Source organism: Cavia porcellus, unplaced genomic scaffold (assembly GCF_034190915.1).
Source record: "Cavia porcellus strain 051 isolate PalLab524CR breed Dunkin Hartley unplaced genomic scaffold, mCavPor4.1 scaffold_1, whole genome shotgun sequence".
NCBI classification, from domain to species: Eukaryota; Metazoa; Chordata; class Mammalia; order Rodentia; family Caviidae; genus Cavia; species Cavia porcellus.
Genome location: NW_026947484.1, coordinates 137,261,400 through 137,280,665, shown reverse-complemented (window position 1 = coordinate 137,280,665; position 19,266 = coordinate 137,261,400). Strand labels below are relative to the sequence as shown.

At 43.1% G+C, this 19,266-nt stretch overlaps 1 protein-coding gene across 1 annotated transcript in view; it reads right to left on the bottom strand.

Moving 5' to 3' along the window:
- Ptgfrn (prostaglandin F2 receptor inhibitor) overlaps window positions 1-19,266 on the bottom strand; it is an 82,998-nt gene that overhangs the window by 20,423 nt on the left and 43,309 nt on the right. The window contains exons 4-6 of the mRNA XM_063256159.1: window positions 18,226-18,606; window positions 5,297-5,722; window positions 599-1,018 (exon numbers count right to left, since the gene is read on the bottom strand). Of these exons, the coding sequence (XP_063112229.1) occupies window positions 599-1,018; window positions 5,297-5,722; window positions 18,226-18,606 (1,227 nt within the window). The remainder of the gene's footprint in view (window positions 1-598; window positions 1,019-5,296; window positions 5,723-18,225; window positions 18,607-19,266) is intronic.

The window sequence follows — 19,266 nt, the reverse complement described above, 5'->3', positions numbered from 1 at the left end:
TGAAGTACTGAGTTTCAGTCTATTTTTTAAAAAATGATACAGAAATGAAACCATATTTACTGAAAAACTAGTCAGGAAATGGAGATATCAAATGTCCATTGGCTAATGAAATGATAAAGCAAATTCAGGATTATCCATGCAGTAGAGTTTATACAGCCATAAAAATGAAGTACTGCATTTCCTACAACAGGGATGCCTCTTGAAAACTATGCTAAAAGGTAGTAACAGACAAGAAGGCCACAAATCACGTCCCGCTTGTGGAACTGTCTACAATAAACAAATCTAACAGACAGAAAGATTGCTGGAGGGTGGGGGAAGAGCGGGGAGGTAGAATTGGGGGTCATCACTTAAGAGTTCAGGTTTTCTTTTGGTGTTCTGAAAATGTTCTAAAATTCACTGTAGTGATGGTTGTGCAATGTTCTGAATATATGAAAAGCCACCAAATCACGTACTTTATATACTTTAAATGGGCTTATGAATTCTATTTCAATAAAGCTGGGGGGGGGGTTGCAGTTTGTTTTTTTTTAATGAGGATAACTGATCAGAACCCTAGAGTCACTTCTAGCTCAATCTATGATTCAACAGAGTTGCTGCTTACCCGAGGTCTGGAAATCGATCTCAATAGGATTGGAGAGACTGGTTGCTGCTTCCCGCCACAGGTTGCCCCTGACAGGTGACCAAGCTGTTACCATGCAACGGTACAGCCCTGCATCTGACACCTGAGTTTGGTACATTCGATAGCGAAATTCATCTTCCTGGACTTTCTCTAACACAACACCATCTACCCGTGAAGCATCTGTCCAATTCTCCAGCTTCACGATAGCATCCTGGTCCAGGGAGATGATGGACTTCGTTTCATTGGGACTGGAGAAGTCCCCAACAGGTTTCTCAGCCATGATGAGAACAGAGTAGCGTGGTGACTTAATATTCTTGGAAGATATTTTGCAAGTCATCTCAAATGTATTCCCTGCAGCAAAGACAGGCTTCGGCTGCCTTGCCTTCACCACAAGCATGGAATCTGGAATGAAGGACCAGAAGGAGGTGATTTTCAATAGGATCAGTTAAAATGATAAGTATCTAAAAGCAAAATGTCAAGGAAACAGGAATTCATTTGCAAATTACCATTACTTATGAAAATCTGGAAACTCAGAAGGAAACTCATGCATCTTTAAGTGTGCTGAACACTACCACACAGGAAGAACCAGTGTGAAAAGATTTACAGGATGCAAGGAAAAAAGGAACTCGTGATGAGACTTTGTGACATTGAGATGTTGGTCGGAAGGAATTTCAAGTCCTTGAGATATTTCACTAGGAGAAAGAATTTGAGGCACTAACAGCACCCCCAAAGATGAGATATAGAGTTCACTCTGAGGGAGCCTGGGAGAGCATAGCTGAACCCAAAACACGGCCCAGTGTGCCAGCCACACCACCCGCCTCTCCTGCCCTGAGCATCTGCGGAGTTCATGGACAGCATTCTGGAGAGCTGGCTGCTCGGAGGAGTAGAGCAAGCAGGACTCCTGTGAGGGTAACGTTACAGCACAGATTTAGTACTAAGATGACATTATTATTATGGTGTAATGTCCGGCACTTAGAAATTACTTAACATTTTTAAATGAAGAAATAAATAAATGCATTAGATCCAGTCTTTTTTGTCTTTCATTATAACGATTAGTTGTATAATCTGCTCGGTCATAAGACAAGAGTTTTCTGTTGGGTTTTTTTAGAACATTCACTCCATCAAACTGATTAACAGAACATGAACACCATGCCGTCTCTCTAGGGTCACTCTTTTGCGTTTTGTCACCCACTGACTCATTAAACAAGCGCTTACTGAAAGCCCACCATATTGTAGAACCTGGGAAGACGACAATAAACCAAAGAGAGAAAATCCTTCCTTTTACATGTTAGTGGAGGAAGACAACCAAAACAAATAAGTAAAATCTGTGGTAAGGTTAGCTGGCAGTCATTTAAGGAAAAAAAATGCAGATAAGCAAGAGACACATATGGGGAGGGGCTATAATTATAGGTAGAGTAACGAAGACATTCCCGCAGAGAAGAAGCCATCTGACAAAGGACCTGGAGAAGAAGAAAGCATGGGCCTCGCTTCCTCCTGAGAAAAAGCATTCCAGGCAGAAGGAACAGAAGTGCAGAGCTGGAAGGCAAGTACATGCCTAGAGGCTTGAGGATCTGCAGGAGAGTGGTCCAGGGCAGGCACTGGGGAGAGTTGTGGATAAGGCCAGAGGACAATGGGGTGGTCAGGTGCTACAGGCAATCAAGGCCACTGAGGGGACGCTGGGTTCTTCACTGACATCAGGGGCCTCTGAAATTTGAAGATGAGTTTCATGACCTGATTTGCATTTAAGGGTTGTTCCCTTACCTAGCTAGCATGAGTGAAGTCCTCGGTTCCATCCTAAGTACCACACACCTCACATAAAAAAAAGAATAAGGTGTCCGGGACGAATGTTTTGATTAGAACTACTAAAAAAATTGTACTAGAGAAGGTGAGAGAAGCAAGCTGGCAGAGACCAGATGTGCCATTTTGAAGAGAAGTTTGAAATGCCCATTACACAAATCTAAGTGTCAAGACAGCAATATAACATTGAGAGTGGAGTTCTGAAAAGGCCCTAGGGTAGAACTGTAAAATTGGGAGTTGCTGATGTATAAAAGGTATTTGAATTCCTGAAATTAGAAGAGATCATCAAGGGAGCTGTTAAGCAGACTCGAAGTCCAATGATTATGTCTTGAAGTTGTGTAATCTTTGGGGTTAGAGAAACGAACATGAATCTACAAAGTAGGCTGAGAAGTAGTAGCCAGTGTAGTTCAGAGAAAGCCTGAAAAAGGTGGTATCCCAATGAGGCGGGAAAAGACAAAGTCTTTCCAGAGGGCGGGAGTGACTACCTACGTTAAATTCTGACAAATCAAGTAAGATAACTAACTTGCAAGGTGTCAGTCCCTGGCCATTTTGTCATGTCCAGAAAGGGGGAAAGCCAAGTTGGAGGAAGTACCAAAGAGAATGGGAGGAGAGAAACTGAATACATCAAATATAGGTAAGTCAAATACGATGGTTATGAAAGGAAAGAGAGAAGAGAGAGCAAGAGTTAAGGGGAACAGAAAGATGAAGAAAAAGTTCAAGATTAGTTTTACATTTAGAAAAAGGTAGGGCTGGGGATACAGCTCAGCAGCAGGCCTGGCAAGCACAAAGTCCTGAGTTTGAGTCCTAGTACCCAAAAAAAAAAAAAGTAAAGAGACTGAACCACAGGGTAACAGGTCAGTGGGAAAGATCTAGAGGTAAGAGAGATATTGAAGACACAAAGTAAGGACCACATGCAAGAGTAATAAGAGAGTCTGGCCTTTGCTAGGACATAAGGCTGAGTAACACAGGCTCAGCCATGGGGTACAGAATGGGGAAATTCTCTGACTTTTTCTTTTTAGGAAAGAAGAAATAGGAGTAACAGCTGATGGGGAAGGAAGTCTGCAGAAGGTGATATGCAAAAATCACTTAGGAGCATGGAGAAGCCAATAAAGAAATGCAGAATGACTGCCAGGCAATGTTGAGAACTCACTTGACACAAGTGATCACAGATATGTAGTGAGACCATTAACATAGTTGAAATGATTTCCTTCAATTGCATTTAATGCTGCATATGCAGATAGGGAGGTGGCAGAAAGTTGGCTTTAAATAAAGTTGTGGTTTAGCCAGTGTATAAGGATATGCAAGAGAGCAACATGATTGGGAATTCAGAGTTGGTAACAGTGTCTGACCACATAATTTACACCACTTCCTCCATTCACCTAAGGCTGAAAGAGGTGCTATAATAATAATTATATAAGGACACCAGGTGTAGGCTGCAGTGTCCTGAGCCCAGGATCACCTCGGGTAAAGAGAAGTGAAGACAGTGTAGGAATGAGGGACAATGGAAGGTGGAGAAATCAATGGCTTTTTGGTTCCAGCAGGACTGATGGGTTGAAGAAGAATCCAGAAAGAAGACATATTTACAGAACAAGATGCAGAGGACTGAGATTATGGAGGATTTTCAGTTGCCAGAAGTGAGCTGTCTAATGTAGCATACAGAGAGAACACCACCAAAACAGGATAGAAGACTCGGTGCTCAGAGAAGGGAACATAAGGACTGAGCGTGAAAGGGTTATTTCCATTAGGTTCTCAACCTTGGATATGCATGAGAATCAAATTATGGGGCCCAGATTGCATTTACCTTACAGCAATGAGAATGCCCAGCAGATTTGGGGGGTTGTCTTTAAAGCTCCTACAGTGATTCTGACAAAGTTAGCAAGACAGGAGCACTAACAGAAACAACAGCTATGCAGCCAAAGTGAACACTGCCAACAAATGATTGGGAGGAGGCCGAGGTGCCAACAGCCAGTGAGGAAAGCAGGCGGTACGGTCTGAAGACAGGAGAGACACAGCAAGGTATTCTTGGGGCTGAGAGAAAATGGTCTGGGAGCTGCAGCAGGGAAGCAGAGGGTAACAGTCCCTCTGGCAGGCCCAGTTATATGAGGATTGTGGGAAGAAAATGCCACCACTCAGAAGGGCTCCAGTGGAAACAATGTCTTCAGAGAGTAAGGCTGGTAGCTGTTATGCATTAAATATGATGTGACCCCCAAAGACTCATGTGCAGTGGCAATGTTTAGATGTGGGGCTTCGAGGGGTGACTGGATCCTGAGGGTGCTGAACTTAGCGATGCATTAATTAACAATTGATGAGTTTATAGCTAAATGGACTCTTAGGAGGTAGTGAGGTCACTGGGACCGTGATCTGGAAGACTGCCTCTTGTCCCTAGCTCTTGCCCTCTCTCTCTGCTTTCTGGCTGCCGTGAGGCGAGTGCTTTCCTCTGCCACACCTTTCCACCATAGGACTCTGCTTCACCACGAGTCTAAGAGTGATGAAGCCAGCAGATCACAGATTGAAATCTCTGAAACCATGAGCCAAAATAAACATTTCTCCTCTAAACCGTTTTTCCCATCATTTTTTCAGTGACAGAAAACTGCCAAATGGTACTATTTAATGGAAGAAAGGAAAGAAATATTCAGACATAGGGTTCAGGAAACAGGATGTTTTGCTTAGCGACAGTGAGTTGTAGGATACCTTTCTGGCACTGGGAGTTTTGGACAGGTGGTAGTTACTAAGCCAAAAGAGGGCATACAGTCATGTGGTGATGACGCGCCCTTAGTGTATGGGCATGATTCTTAGTGACTGTGCACCTGGAAATATACAACAGAATGACAAGCGAAATTTTAAAAACCCCAAAATGGATAATGAGAAGAATAAAGCCCTTACCTTCTGATGCCCAAAATATACTGACAGGTTTGGAGACAACATCTTTGCTTTTCACCCAGCTATTGTTCCGCTGTTTGGTCCATGCAGATACCACACAGTAGTAATTGCCTCTGTCCTCCTCTGTAGTCCTTTGGATCCGAAAATTGAATGTGTCTGTGCGCTCCTTAGAAAAAATAAACTCTCCATCTTGGGCCCGTTGCTTGCTCCTCTCTCCGTATCTCAGTGTCCAGTCCCCGTCCATGACTGCGAGAAGCTCACTGATCACCACACCGTCATTGCGCCGGTTCACTCTGTAGTACCACGACACGGTAAAACGGACACTTGCCTGCGTGTTCTTCATGTCCACTACCCGGCATTCCAGTTCAGTGGGGTCGTCTGAAAACCCAGGGGTCTTAGAAGCATTCAGGTACACCTGATAGTCCGGTTCTGAAGAGCAGAGAGATCAGGTTAAAAAAATAATCGGAGCAACACAGAGAGATTAGCCAAAAGAATAAGACAAGAACTGCTCCTGCTCTGGCAATTAAATATCTGATCCTACCAACCACTGGGATAGAAATCAGTCTCTGGAGTTGATGGGAAGTTATTTCTACAAAGCATCGTAAGATGTATCTATCTCCCCCACTGCCCAAGAAAACTCACAAGGCTGCAAGTTAAATGTCCTTAATCAGAACTCTGATCCTTCCACAGGACTCATGTCAGTCGTCATTTTCTGCAGGAAACTGAGTCTGAGATCTTATAAGAAGTTCAGTGCCTACGTACTACCAAGATCATAGGCCTCCAACGCACCCACTTGAACAGTACCAGAAAAGTGTGTTCCAGAGAACATTCTAGAACTCAAGACCCCCCAATCTACCATGACTCAGGTTCCCACTACTTTTTGTTATACCCAAAATGCTGACCCTCGGATCATTTCCCTACTACCTACCTATCCGCACTTTGCTGTTTCTCTAACTCGTTTGCCCAATATGAATTCAGTCAACAGATACCCCAACTAAGGTGTACCTATAATCATGGCACTTAGGAGGCTAAGGCAGGACTGCTGTGAGTTCAGGGCCAGCCTCAACTACATAGCGAAATCCGGTCTCAAAAACACAAACAAAATATCCCTACTCTCAAACTCCCCAAAGGGTGTTCTTTTCTCTGCCCACAAGTAACTCAACCTAAAGCTCTGCTGAACTGGACACCATTTTCTCAGGAACTTGTGACCACTCTCTTCTCTCCTTGGCCCACACTGCCACCACTAAACCTAGTATTCCCAGCATGTCCTCCGCCTCTGTCATGATCCTGCTGTTGTCTTGTACACAAAGAATTCATTTTTCCTTGGCACTTATTGCATGCATGAATTTATTCCATTTCCCCATAATTCTGTCTTCTTTGCCCTGAAGTCTCTCCCACAGTCGCCCAAAGACCTGGTACCAGAACTCCTGGTAGCCTCCTTTCCTCTCCCCCTTTTCCCCATGACCACTAATTACTTAGGGTTTCCCACTGCTGCGCAGTCTCACACCACTCACGCCCTGTTTGGGATGTCCTGTAACTTCTGCTCACTCTTCAGTGTCATCTGGGTTCTGGTTGCCAGGGCGAAACCTTCCTTTGTGTTCCCACATGTAGTCTTCTATAACATCCCTTCCATTGCTCTTTCCTTGCAAGCCGCATCATCATGCTCCAAATATAGCACTTTGTATATAGTAGAACTCCATTTATGTTTGGTACTTCAATGCTAAGGTCTTTATAAAGAAGGCTGCATTACCCTTCTGTAGCGCTTTGCCTTCTAGGAGAAAAATATTCTACCTCAACAGAACCTTCCATTTGCAACACTATCAACATCATTATTTGTATCACTTTCCTCAGTTTAGTTTTGATATTGCTTTTATTTATGACTCATACAAATTATAAACTGCTGAGGTCAAGGAACTGTTCATTTGTGATTTATACTCTCCGTGAAATTTACAATACTAGGACTTCTCCAGGAATGATTCACTGGGCCAGGAAATGGAAAGGACTCAAAATTCTAATTCCCTCAAATGTCACCTTTACAAGTGTTTAACTCTGAGTGGAGCAGGACTCTGACACAGAATGTTAAACTCCCATGACTCCTGCTGGCCACGGAGCACATCCTTCTGTCACAACACAGACACTGGAGATATACCACAAGCTGCTGGAGTGGTGGGACCCGAGCAGCTTCCAGCTTCCTCATTTCACAGGCAAGTGTGCCATCTCTTGGCTGAGGTATGCTGCCCCCCGGCAGGGGGCTATTAGGCCACTGGCCTCCCTGGCAACAACTGACTGTGGAACACACACCACTAGCACACATCTATACCTCTGTATGTGTAGGGCAAGGAAGGCTTGAGTCACCCCAGAGCCTTCCTTCTGGTGAACGGTAGATGACGCAGATCAGCACAGCTAAGTATGACTAGTGTGAAAAGGACAGATTTGGACTGGCTGTGCATGCAGCAAGATCAGCCCCTCAGTGCTGTCCAGACTGACCTGGAACACTGCAATGTCAAGTGCCCATAGGCAGCTGCAGTCGCAGCTGCCACTCCTGAAGCCACAAGTCCATTTCAAGTGCAACACAAAAGACCCTTCACTTAAGGCTTTCCATGTGTCAGCTCACTATAGAGTGGTGGTGAGGGCAGAGATCTGGAGCAGGTAGTGTTCAAATCCTGGCTCTAACACTGTGCGACTTAGGGCAGATTAGTACCCTCTCTGGTATAGTACCTAAAAATTGGGATAATAACTGTACTATATCTCATATTATTCTGAAGATTAAAAGTTAAAATATGCATAAAATGCTGGTATGTGTGTGGGATATACATACAACAACGCATATATCTGCCCTTACAAACACACATATACATACACATACTTGTAAATTACTATTCTGGTCATTTCATAGATGAGAAAACGGAGCTTTAAAAAAGGTTAAAGATATGTCTGCAAGGCTGAAAGGTGGAAGCCTTACCACCAGGGAGGCACTCTTTCTATCACGTTTCAAGAAAAATTCTCGCATTTAGATGAAACAAACTTAACTATCTTCTAAACTGTATTTCTAAGTTCCACCAAGAGATATAACAGTTTTTAGGAAAATGCTGTGCTGTCAATGACGCTGCAAAGCAACTGCCCCAGAAAGGTGACCCACAGGACAGCTTCCTACAGCCCCTCGCCTCAGCCCATCCAACCAGAGCAACGGAAAAATGCCACGGTGCTACCTGTGGGGACTGCGCTTCTGTCCCCTAACAGCTGATGTACTCCTCAGTAATAAACCCGTCCATCTTTTACGGTTCACTTCCAACCCCTACACCTATTCCACCATAGTGGTACCTTTTCAAAGGCTGTTAAAATTATGATGAAAAGATGGAAGATATTCCTTACACCACTATGCACAACACTCAAATTATGGGTCCCTCAATGGATAAAGAAAATGTGGCACCGTTACACACATGGGAATACTATTCAGCCAGCGAGGCATGGTGGTGCATACTTGTAAGCCCAGCTGTGAGGAGGCTGAAGCAGGAGAAATGAGGAACTTAGCAAGACTGCCTCAAAATATAGTAAAAAGGGCTGGAGGTGTAGCTCAGTGGTACCACAGTGTTTTATTATGTGTAGGGCCTGGGGTTTAATACACAGTATCAAAGCGGGCAAGAGGAGAGGGAGTGGAAATTACTCAGCTTTGAAAAAGAAGGAAAATCATGACATTCGCAATAACATGAATGAAGCTAGAAGACATGTCAAATAAAATAAGCTAGACAAATAGAGACAAATACTGTATGACTTTGTGTGTGAGATGAAAAGAAGTCAAACTCATAGAAGCAGAGTAAAATAGTGGTTACTAGAGGTTGGGGCAGGGGAGGAGTAGACATTGGTTAAATAACATAATTTCTGCCAGACAGGAGGATTAGGTCCAGGAGATTATCACACAGTGGGGTGACAAAGGAACTTGAAAATTGCTATCATAATACATCATAAATGTTCTTACTACAAAAAAAAAAAAAAGGATACGAGTATTGGGTAATAAATTTAATTAGCTGAATTTAGCCCTTTTACAATGTATACATGTATCAAAATATCATGAGTACCATAAATATATTTAATTTGTCAATTAAAAAAATGGTAGCAAAGCAGTGACTGATCAATTAATGGTCAGACCACAGAACTCTGGAAGGTCTCACCTGAGCAGTTCTCGTCCCTTCCCTGAGCATTTCTCTGGACACACACCAAAGTTTACCTTCTGGGATATGAGAACTCAGGGGTCCTCTCCTCTGCCCTACTCTTCCTTGGGCTCCAGACCCAAGCACTCGACTAGGGGTATCCCTGTGGCATCTCAAATGAGGCACACTGATAGTCCAGTCCTTCTCCTGCCACATCCTCCTCTGTCAACACATCACACACAGCCAAAGCCCTGCCCCGCAAACACCACCACCAGCTCCTTCTCCCAGCTCTCCAGTGACTACTCTTAATACATCTCTTGGTTGTCTCGGCTTGAAACACATGCTCCTCACGACCTCCCCTCTTCCTTTCTGACTCTGTACCGTCTCACAGGTTCCCTTCCATTTCTCCTATTCTCACACCTGCCATGGAGGTAGACTCTTTCTAGACGTTTGTGAATAACAAAGAAAGGCTGGTGTGCCACACCCTCACTGCAGTCCTGCCTGCCTCCAGCCAAGATTCTAACAGGCTCCCAGCACCACCTCCGGGCCACTATCACCTGTTGCTAACCCTCCTGTGGCTCTTCCTCTTGCCTAAGGAGTTTCCACGAGCCTCTCAGCTAGCCTCTCCACTCACTTCAGACAGCTCCTGTCACCACTTCGGTGGCCCTCATCTCTCCCCCTGCCTCCCTGCGCCTCCCTGTGTCTCAGGACCTGAGACACATGCTGTATCAGTTGTTGAAGACATGAACAAATTCTCCCATCCTACTCTAGCCTCTATTCTGAATTCCATCTATTCACAAGCTACAAATCTAAGCAGAACAAAACAAGAACTGAGGAAAGTGTGCATCTGGTGACAGGAATTTCAGCTTGGCAGCACTGAAAAAGCTCATCATTGTCTTCTATTGTTAGTCTCCTCGTTCTCCACTAAAACTAACCCTTGGGTCCCCCAAACAGACTTGGCTTGAATGCAAAGACAGAAAAGGGTGGATTCTTGGTTCGCGAACTCACAAAGTGCAAGCTTGTTTGAACTCTTCTCGCAGGTTACCTTTAGATTACCACCTCTAAAGAAAACAGGATGCTTCCCACTGCTCAATTCTTAGCCCTTTTTAAGATTTTAGTGCATGTGAAGAAACTGTCTTTCCATGTTGTTTTGCAATTTTAGAAATGCTTTGCTGAGATCATGCCTTTCTCAAGGTCCCTCAGTGCAAGGCTCCTCTGTGCAGCCGCTCTCCAAAACAGGACACCTGCTTTGAAGTCACCCAGTAACTCTGCTTCTTATTCAGCAAGTGTTCACAGAGATCCTACCACCTTCCAGGCTCCCTGCTCTCTGATTTTACTTGAACACTGCCTTGAATTTGAGTTGTTTGTATGTATGTCTCACGGACCCTCTACAGGACTCATCATACACTCAGGGACTACCCACCTACCTTATTCATCTGTATGTGCTATGTACATCAAAAATATTAACATACTTGCTGAATTGAACTAAATTTAATGTTTTGCATAAAAATGCTCGTTTTTGTCACAAGCATTTCACCACTGATTACAGCTACATTCTGCTTGATTTCATCAAGAAATCTGCTAAGAATGCAATTGGTGGTTATGTTTAAAAAATGCTTATCAGTTAAGATGCATACTGAAGTATTTAACAGTAAAACGGTATGTTTGTGATATCTTTCGCGCTCTTATGGATTAAGAAAGTGTATGTGTATGTGTGTATACACACACATTTGTATGACCAGGGAAGGCTAGAGAGATGAAATAAAATCAGCAAAATATTGATAGTTGTTGAAGCTGGTAGTTATTTGTTCTGTGAACATTTACAAATTTGTTTCTAAAGACTGAAAATAAACAACAACCCAAACTATAAGGCCTTTCATAGAAAGGGCTATTTCTTTAGCCCTTAGTTTCTTCTTGAGGTCAGTCAAGCTATTATGTCACCAACATTCAGAGTGGACGTGGACCCAGGATGGTATCTGCTCAGGTATGTATACACCCTCTCCAAAACTATGGACTCCAAGAAGACAATCTTCTAAAAAAAAAAAAAAAAAAGTCATCAAAGTTCTTTGTTACAACTTTTAAAGCTCTGAAAAACTTTCAGAATCATTGACTACTTGTAAAATCCAGTATTTCTGCCTACTGAGTGCAAGTACCTCACACAGCGGTTTTCACAGAGACTTCTTACCTTTACTCTTACAATTCTCTAAGGGTGTATGTATCATTATCGCAATTTTACAGTAAATAGTGAAAATAACCTCTGCTTATCAAGGGCTTTCTACATGCCAGGTATCATGCTATATGCTTCTTGCATTTTTGCTTAATTTTTGTTACAACCTTATGAGACTGGAACTATTTTCAGATACATTTCTAAATGAAAAACAGAGAGACAGAAAAAGAAAAACTAGAATAAAGCCTGAAGGAGCCAAGTTGGAATACCAAGAACTTCTACAGTATGTGTGAAAAATAAAAGAGTTAAAGCTTGGCTCAAGGCCAAGCTATCACCACACAGTACACGCTCATTTCCTATCCCAGTTATCAATACTTTGTCAAAGTCTGTGACTTCTCAGAAGACAGGAGTGATGCTATGGCAGCTCTAACTGCGTCCTGTGGGGCTATGTAACAACCCCTCAGAAACTCAGTTACTTTGGTACAGCTAATTAGGTCAGCCAGATTCACCATGAGTTAGAGCAAGTAGGTGAAAGAAAGCCCTGTCTCTGGCAATGACATGGTTTTATTATTTTGAACTGGACAGATATGTTAGATGCAGCTGAATATATGGATCCATTGTCCTTCAGTTGCCACAATCATTTTATAACAATTAAATTCTCCAACAGAGATGGCTATAAGGAAGGGACAGTTGTTGGGAGCACTGACTCCCATCACAGCAGAGGGGTTATCAGGAGGATGTCCTCAGCACTAGCCATTTCAGAGCAGCCCAATACTGTCACTCAAACGGAACCTCTATGTCCTGCGCCCAAAGTACACAGTTATTCTCTCTTCATCCTCATCTAGTTTTCCACAGCAGGAACAATAAATTCCAGATAGGCTGGTAAGGTGTGAAAGGATGGGTGTGCTCAGTTCAGCCTCCTTCCTTAGCTCTCTCGGGAGTAGCTGCTTCCAGGACACACACATTCCTAGAACCTCCACGTCCTAAGACACAGTCCTATGTCCTACCTGATTAACAATTTAGTAGCAAAGGCTTCCAAACACTAATAAATCACCAGAACAATGTACTGAGCACTGATGTGTTAGATGCTGGCTAAGTATTTCACATGCACTATCCTAACGTACCAAGAAAGCCAAAGCTTAGAAATGTTAAGCAACACACCCAGGACAACACACATGGAACATGGTAGAGTAGGACTCAACACAGCTCTCCCCAGTTCTAATGCTTGGACACATGCTATTCTGCCTTCAGGAATAATCACAGACAGACAGCTACTAGCGCCCTAAAAATACTAGATCTAAATTATTATTATAACTTATGGATGGCACAAAACTCTGAGGTTTCTACTACTTAGCAGATTAACAGCTACTTTTAAAGAGAAATAATTACCTTCCTTGCTGGAACACTGCTGGAAGAGGGGACAGTCCTTCAGGGGGGAAGAATGCAAATGAAGTTCTTAGGATTGAACAGCAGAAGTCAGCTCTGCCTCTCCGGTCTCACATCTGAAGCCCGTGGAACCCTCTCCAATTAACACCGCAGAAGTCTGGTAGTTTGGGCAGAGAGCTCAACCATGAGCTGATTAGTATTTAACTCTTGCCAAAGGCTCATTAAAGACATCTGATAGCAGAGAGCAATGGCTTAATGTGCAGATTAACTAGCCATTCCATGAGGCTAAGTTTTAGCCATATACTAAATTAGATCAACACAATGCAACATTTGTCCCCCATAGTAATTCAGCTTCTTACGGAACTCCTTCACACACTCAAGATTTATGCCCTTGGCTTTTACAGAGAGCGGATATAAGAAACACCCATTTAAACAATCACTTAGGGCCTTCGTAAAAGAATAGTCAAAAGCACTGCCCATTATGCGTGTTATCCAATGTCCCTGAAATGAAAAAGCACATGATAAATCCGGTAACAATAAAGCCTGTCTTTCTCAAAGAGTTCATGTCTTCTTTCTTCAGAGAATGGTATAATCACATCTCTTTTTGTCTCAACTCTTCAAAACTTCAGAGGCAAATTCAGTACCTAATTTATCCCAACCACCTTGCAATACCTATCTTAGAATTTTTTTTACCCCTTTTGATCTTGATTTTATTTTTACGTCTCCTGCTTTGTGTTTCATTTTGCAAGCAAACTTAAACCTTTTTCCCTCTCAAAGTAGGACATACATTCTAAGTAAAAAAGCCTTTTTTTTCACCTTTGAAAAGAATGATCATGATCTTCCCCTTGCTACAATCACTCCTTGATTTGCAGGCCTGCTCACAATCCTGCCCTTACGTCTTCCCAGTTAACACAAGTAGACTCCATGTGTCGTCAGCCATCTATGCACCTCACCACACTGAGGTCAAGCCAAGGAAGAAAACGCCTGTCCTGTTCCTTAGACTCTGCTTTAGCATCTGAGGAGGCAAGCTGATTCTCAAGGCCTAATGTTTCCACATAGAGAAAAATGCTGAGAACAGGACCATACTTCTCTCCAAATCATTCTAAAGATTTCTTTTGAAATAAAGTATTAAGCATTATGGGTGAATCCATTTTCTAAGGATGGCTGCAGCATTTCCCATCCCCCATGCCTCTCTATCCCAAGTGCTGCCATTAAGGGGGTCTTTGGCTACACCACAAGCAAGGGGGTCTCTTCCATCCTTTAGAACTGGAGTGGTCTCAAGTGGCTCTGATTAGTAGAAGAGAGTAGAAAGGACAAAGTACTGGTTATTGCTTTTAACTGGTCCAGCAACTTCTACTTCCTGCCTCTTGGAAGGCAGCCACCATATAAGAATGAGACAATCCTGAAACACTGCTCGGAAAGAAGCTCAAATGCAGATGTCTAAAAGAAAGGCATCTAGAAGGGGATCCCTAGTCATAGATGTTCCAGCTGTCACTATGTGCATTAGAGATGAACCCAACTGAGTCCTTCTTCAATCTCTCATCCTTAAAATTACAAGCAAAATACAAAATAGTAGTTTTCAGGTAGGGTTAGGAGATAGCACCTGACTGGATTAACTATTTGGAACACATAAAGCTCAGCCCAGTGCCTGGCACTCAGTAAGCTCTCAATAAATTATAATTATTTATAATATAAATGATCTGACATACGACAAAACTAAATTTTGTGTTATATAGGGATCCAGCTTTCTTAAGAATGCTTCTGTGGGCCAGGGATACAACTCAGTGGCACAGCGCCTATGGGCAAGCACAGGGTCCCGAGTTCAATTTCCAGTACCTCCCCCCTAAAAAAAGAATGCTCCTGTGACATTTTGGAATCATAAAACCCAAGATGAGCTTATACTTGGCAAGCTTCCTAAACCCAAAATACGTAAATTTTGTGGTAAAAAAGAGGGAAAAAAAGTACTCTAAAGGATACAACTGCAAGTATGTTTAGGTGTGTTAAGATAGATGACTATATTAATGTTTTTGGTTGGATCATTGAACACAACTGTTTGCAGTCTCATTGTTTGAATGTCCACTTTGTATGCTTTGATCCTGTGACTTGAGCAACTATCTCTAAGATGATAATGTATAATCTATTAGCTAGTAATTTCTTACTTTTTTTTTTGTAGTTCTGTATTACTTGTACTCTTACACTGTTTTGTTTTTTCTCTTTTTCCTTTTAAATAAAATTTAAAAAAAAAAAAAAGCTTCCTGTATCTATGCTTCATCTTGTTTTCTTTCTAGTCACTTCTGGTACCTCATGAAGACCTCAGTTGAGGCATTACATATGCTCACTGGTGCATGTTCCGCTTCTAGAGACAACTGTTTATGGTCAGGACAGGCACCTCAGCCTCTGAGTAGAGACCACAGTGTGGAGGTCCTGACTAAGTGTCCGCTGCTGAACTTATGCCTAATCTGTCTCCTGACAACTGTCCAAGCAGCTGTAGGGTGTGAGTCACTGGCACAGGGGAGAGGGAGCAGATTTGAAGGGCTGAAAGAGGAAGAATGCAGTTGTTTTCATAACACTTGCCTGGTAGTTTGCTCATGCGCAAGTTTCTCTGAATATTCTACAACTTGAACATTAATGTTTGCAATCCTGGTCTTCCTATGCAAATATTTTGACAATATCATGGTCCTGGTATACTTACCCACTCAACCAATATTTATCGAGTACCTAGTCTATGCAATGCTTTGGGAGGTTGTGTGTACATTGCTTTCTCCAGTCAGGGAAAAGCACACTGATGACTTTGATGACAGTGGTGTTGGCACTCCACAAGAAAAGAATGACAAGATCCTAACTATAATAACAGAGCCTTTTCCACAACTTAGTCTCTTTATTTCTTCTCATTCTCTGGAGAACACAGCCACCAACAAATCCCTTCCAGTTAAAAGAACCCACTCCCTCCCAGAGCTCCCCTCCTGATGTCTGACAGTCCCTGAACCTCCCCCGAGGCATGCCGGGATCAATACATGACTACTTCAAAGAAGTCTTCAAATTGGAGTGCAAGCAGCACTTTCAAAACTAAAAAATAAAAAATCCTCGAGCTGGGATTCAGAAGTTAGAGGAGGAGGGAGGAGCAGGGAGAGCCAGCGTTGGGATTTGACAGTGCCACACAATGCACTGAGGATCAGAGCTGTGAGACAAATTCAGCTCCAGAGATGAAAAATCTTTCGGTGCTGACAACATCTGTTTTATTTTGAAGGTTGCTAAGGAGAGTTCTAGCTGGGCCAACATTGTTCCAGTTCAGTACTTCATAGTGAGTCTCTTGCACAAGGTTCAGACAGCGGGAATAAAAGCTCACCAGACAAACCTTGCTGCTTTTACTTTGCAGATATCAAAAGATCACTTTGCTAACAGGGACGACCAACACCCCACCTAGTCTCAACCGCAATTGGACTGTCCCTTCTGCTTTTGTGGCTCACTCTCTTTATTACTCTTCTCCCTGTCCTCTCTGTCCCCACTTGCCAAATCCCCATCTACGCCAAATAAAGGTTTATTAGGGACAAACAGACAGTGACTATACCAGTAACCAGACAGAATGTTTTCATGCAGGAACAAGGAAGAGCTAAGCAGAAGCTGCATGTCATGACAGGAAGAAGCATAGCATCAAAGAAAGAAATCATTTCCTGGCCTTTACTGATCTGTTTTGCCACCTAATCATCAAAACAACACCAAACGCTTTATGAGGGCCCTAAGCACTCATGGACTAGTAGGGAGTTGGTGCTCAAGACAAGGAAAAGCCTAAATAGCCAATTGCACCTTTATGGTAACATAGTAAGAAGTGAGGCTCTCATACCCCACTACACTACATCCCCCACTGCCTTCTTAGATTTACTTATGTTTACAAGCCACTAACCAAAAATTGGAAAACCTAGTGTACATTTTTCCTAGTAGGCAAACATATAGAAAAAAAAATAGATAAAGAAAACAAGAGCTCCTGCCAATGGCCTTTACATATGTGACAGGAGGTCCTACCAATGAGCTTCATATAGATGCAGAGCTGCTCTGAAATGAGTGAGCCTGCTTCTCACTGCTGGTGTTGTGCCTGGTTGGGACAGTGCCCAGGAAGAGATCAGGGAAACAAGAAGGCCTCTACATATAACTGGCAACTGCAAGTAAAATCCTTTTGGGATTTTACGGCATTAGGTTTAAAAAAAAATCCGCCTTACGAGGCTGAAGGAATTCTCTTTCTGCCTTGGGCTTTGAAAAGCACCAGCTCCTGCGAGGAAGCACCTAGGAGTCTAGGGAAAGGAGACTGAAAAGGACAGTGTTCTCTAACAAAGGATCATTTCAAAAAGCCATTAAGCAGGGATTGGACCCTGCAACTGTCCACAAAAAAAGGAAACTTATAGCCTCTCACATGTGGCTATGAAGACACCTGAGGCTACGTTGTCTAAATATTACCTTTGCCTACAAGAGTCTAGCTTATCTTAGTAAGTGCCCCCGGCGAGGGCCAGTAGGAGAACCAGCGCTCCCGAGACCGGCCATGGTGGGACTCAGTCAGCTTATTCTTCCGCCCTCTTGGTAAGAGGCCCTGGCGTGGGCCTAGAGGAGAATCCTGTGAGCCTACCTGCATGCAGGCTGAAAATCAAACTCCCTTCCCCGCTCCCACTGGGCCCCCTTCCCCCCACCCCTCACCCCATAGCTACTGGGGATAGATGTCTCTGCATCTCTTGGGAGGACAACCACACGCAATATAGCAAATATGGGAGATTTCCTTCTATCTTCTGTTTGAAGGCAAAGGTTGTTTTCACTGTTTTGCTTTGTTATGTTTCTTTTGCTCTATTCAGTACTGTCAACTGGTTTTATAATGTTCTGTTTTTGGTTCGATTTCACTATACCTAATTGACTGGACAACTATTGTGAAGTTAACAAGATATACCATAGTACCTATTACTACCATCCCAGTATCCTACTGTGAAATTCTGTACCAATTTCACTGCACTGTCTCGATTGGCTTTGTTCTGTCTTGTGCTGTTGCTTTTTATTACTTTCAAAATAAAATTTTTTTAAAAAATTCTAGTTTAGCATCTCACCTCCAGCTTGGGATCTACCTGAGCTAAAGCACACTTGTCCTGATACAAAGAATGTCTAAACAATGCAGAACACAAAACACCCAGACTGCTGCAGATAGCTCCAGGAGGGATTAAGTGGGAAGGCTGACAGCCACTTTGCAAACCACTCACCTAGCCACGTCACACCCACACTGGCTGGGGAAGACATGGCCTCAGCCACTTTGTGCCAGCTCCGGTTGTATCCTGGTGTCCAGAGTGCCACATGGCAGAAATAGTAGCCAGCATTTTCCTTGCTAACATCTCGAACCAGTAAGTGGTACGAGCGTGCATCCACATGACTCAGAGCAATGTGAGGTGAGCTGTGTACCAGGGAGTCACGGTCCAGTCGTGCCAATACATGGCGGGCAGGCAAGGTGCTGTCAGGCATCCTGCTGAAGTACCACGTCAGCTCGGGCCGGATGTCATCCACACGGTCTGTGGTGATGTTGCAGGACAGGTCGAGCTCCTTTCCTTCAGCCACAGACACGTTTGTAGTCACAGCTATTCGCAGAACTTGAAAACAGAAAACAAATACATCTAAGTACATTGGATCAGTTTGTCCCTTCCACACCTCCATCTGCAACCCCGTCTCCCATTAGATCATCTCCTTTTAAATTCTCATTTCTGGTATTAAAAATGAGAAAACCTTGTATATCTTTGTAGGTGTCTGAGAAATATTTTAATGAATTTATAAAACACATTGCTTTTCTTTTGATTTCAAAAAATGTGGTAGCAAACACTGACACACACTTACTCTGTGTGCCAGGCAGTATTCTGAGTGCTTTACAAATGTTAGTCCTCAATATAATTCTATTAGCTGTAATCCCAGCACTCGGGAGGCTGAGGCAGGAGGATCGTTGTAAGTTCGAGACTAGCCTGGGTTACAAAGTGAGCTCAAGGCCTGAACTGCATATCGAGACCCTGTCTCAAACAACACACACAAAATTCTATTAGGAAGATAATGTTATTAATTCTTGTATTACTGATGAGGAAACTGGAGCAAAGAGAAGTTAAGTAACCTACCCAGGTCACACAGCTAGGATACAAACCTAGACTGTCTGCCTCTAGGAATTCTGTTGTAACTGTTACACTATAGTTTGATAAGAAGTCTACTGAATATCACAAAACTAACATGCTGGCTGGGGATATAGCTCAGCAGCACAATACCTGCCT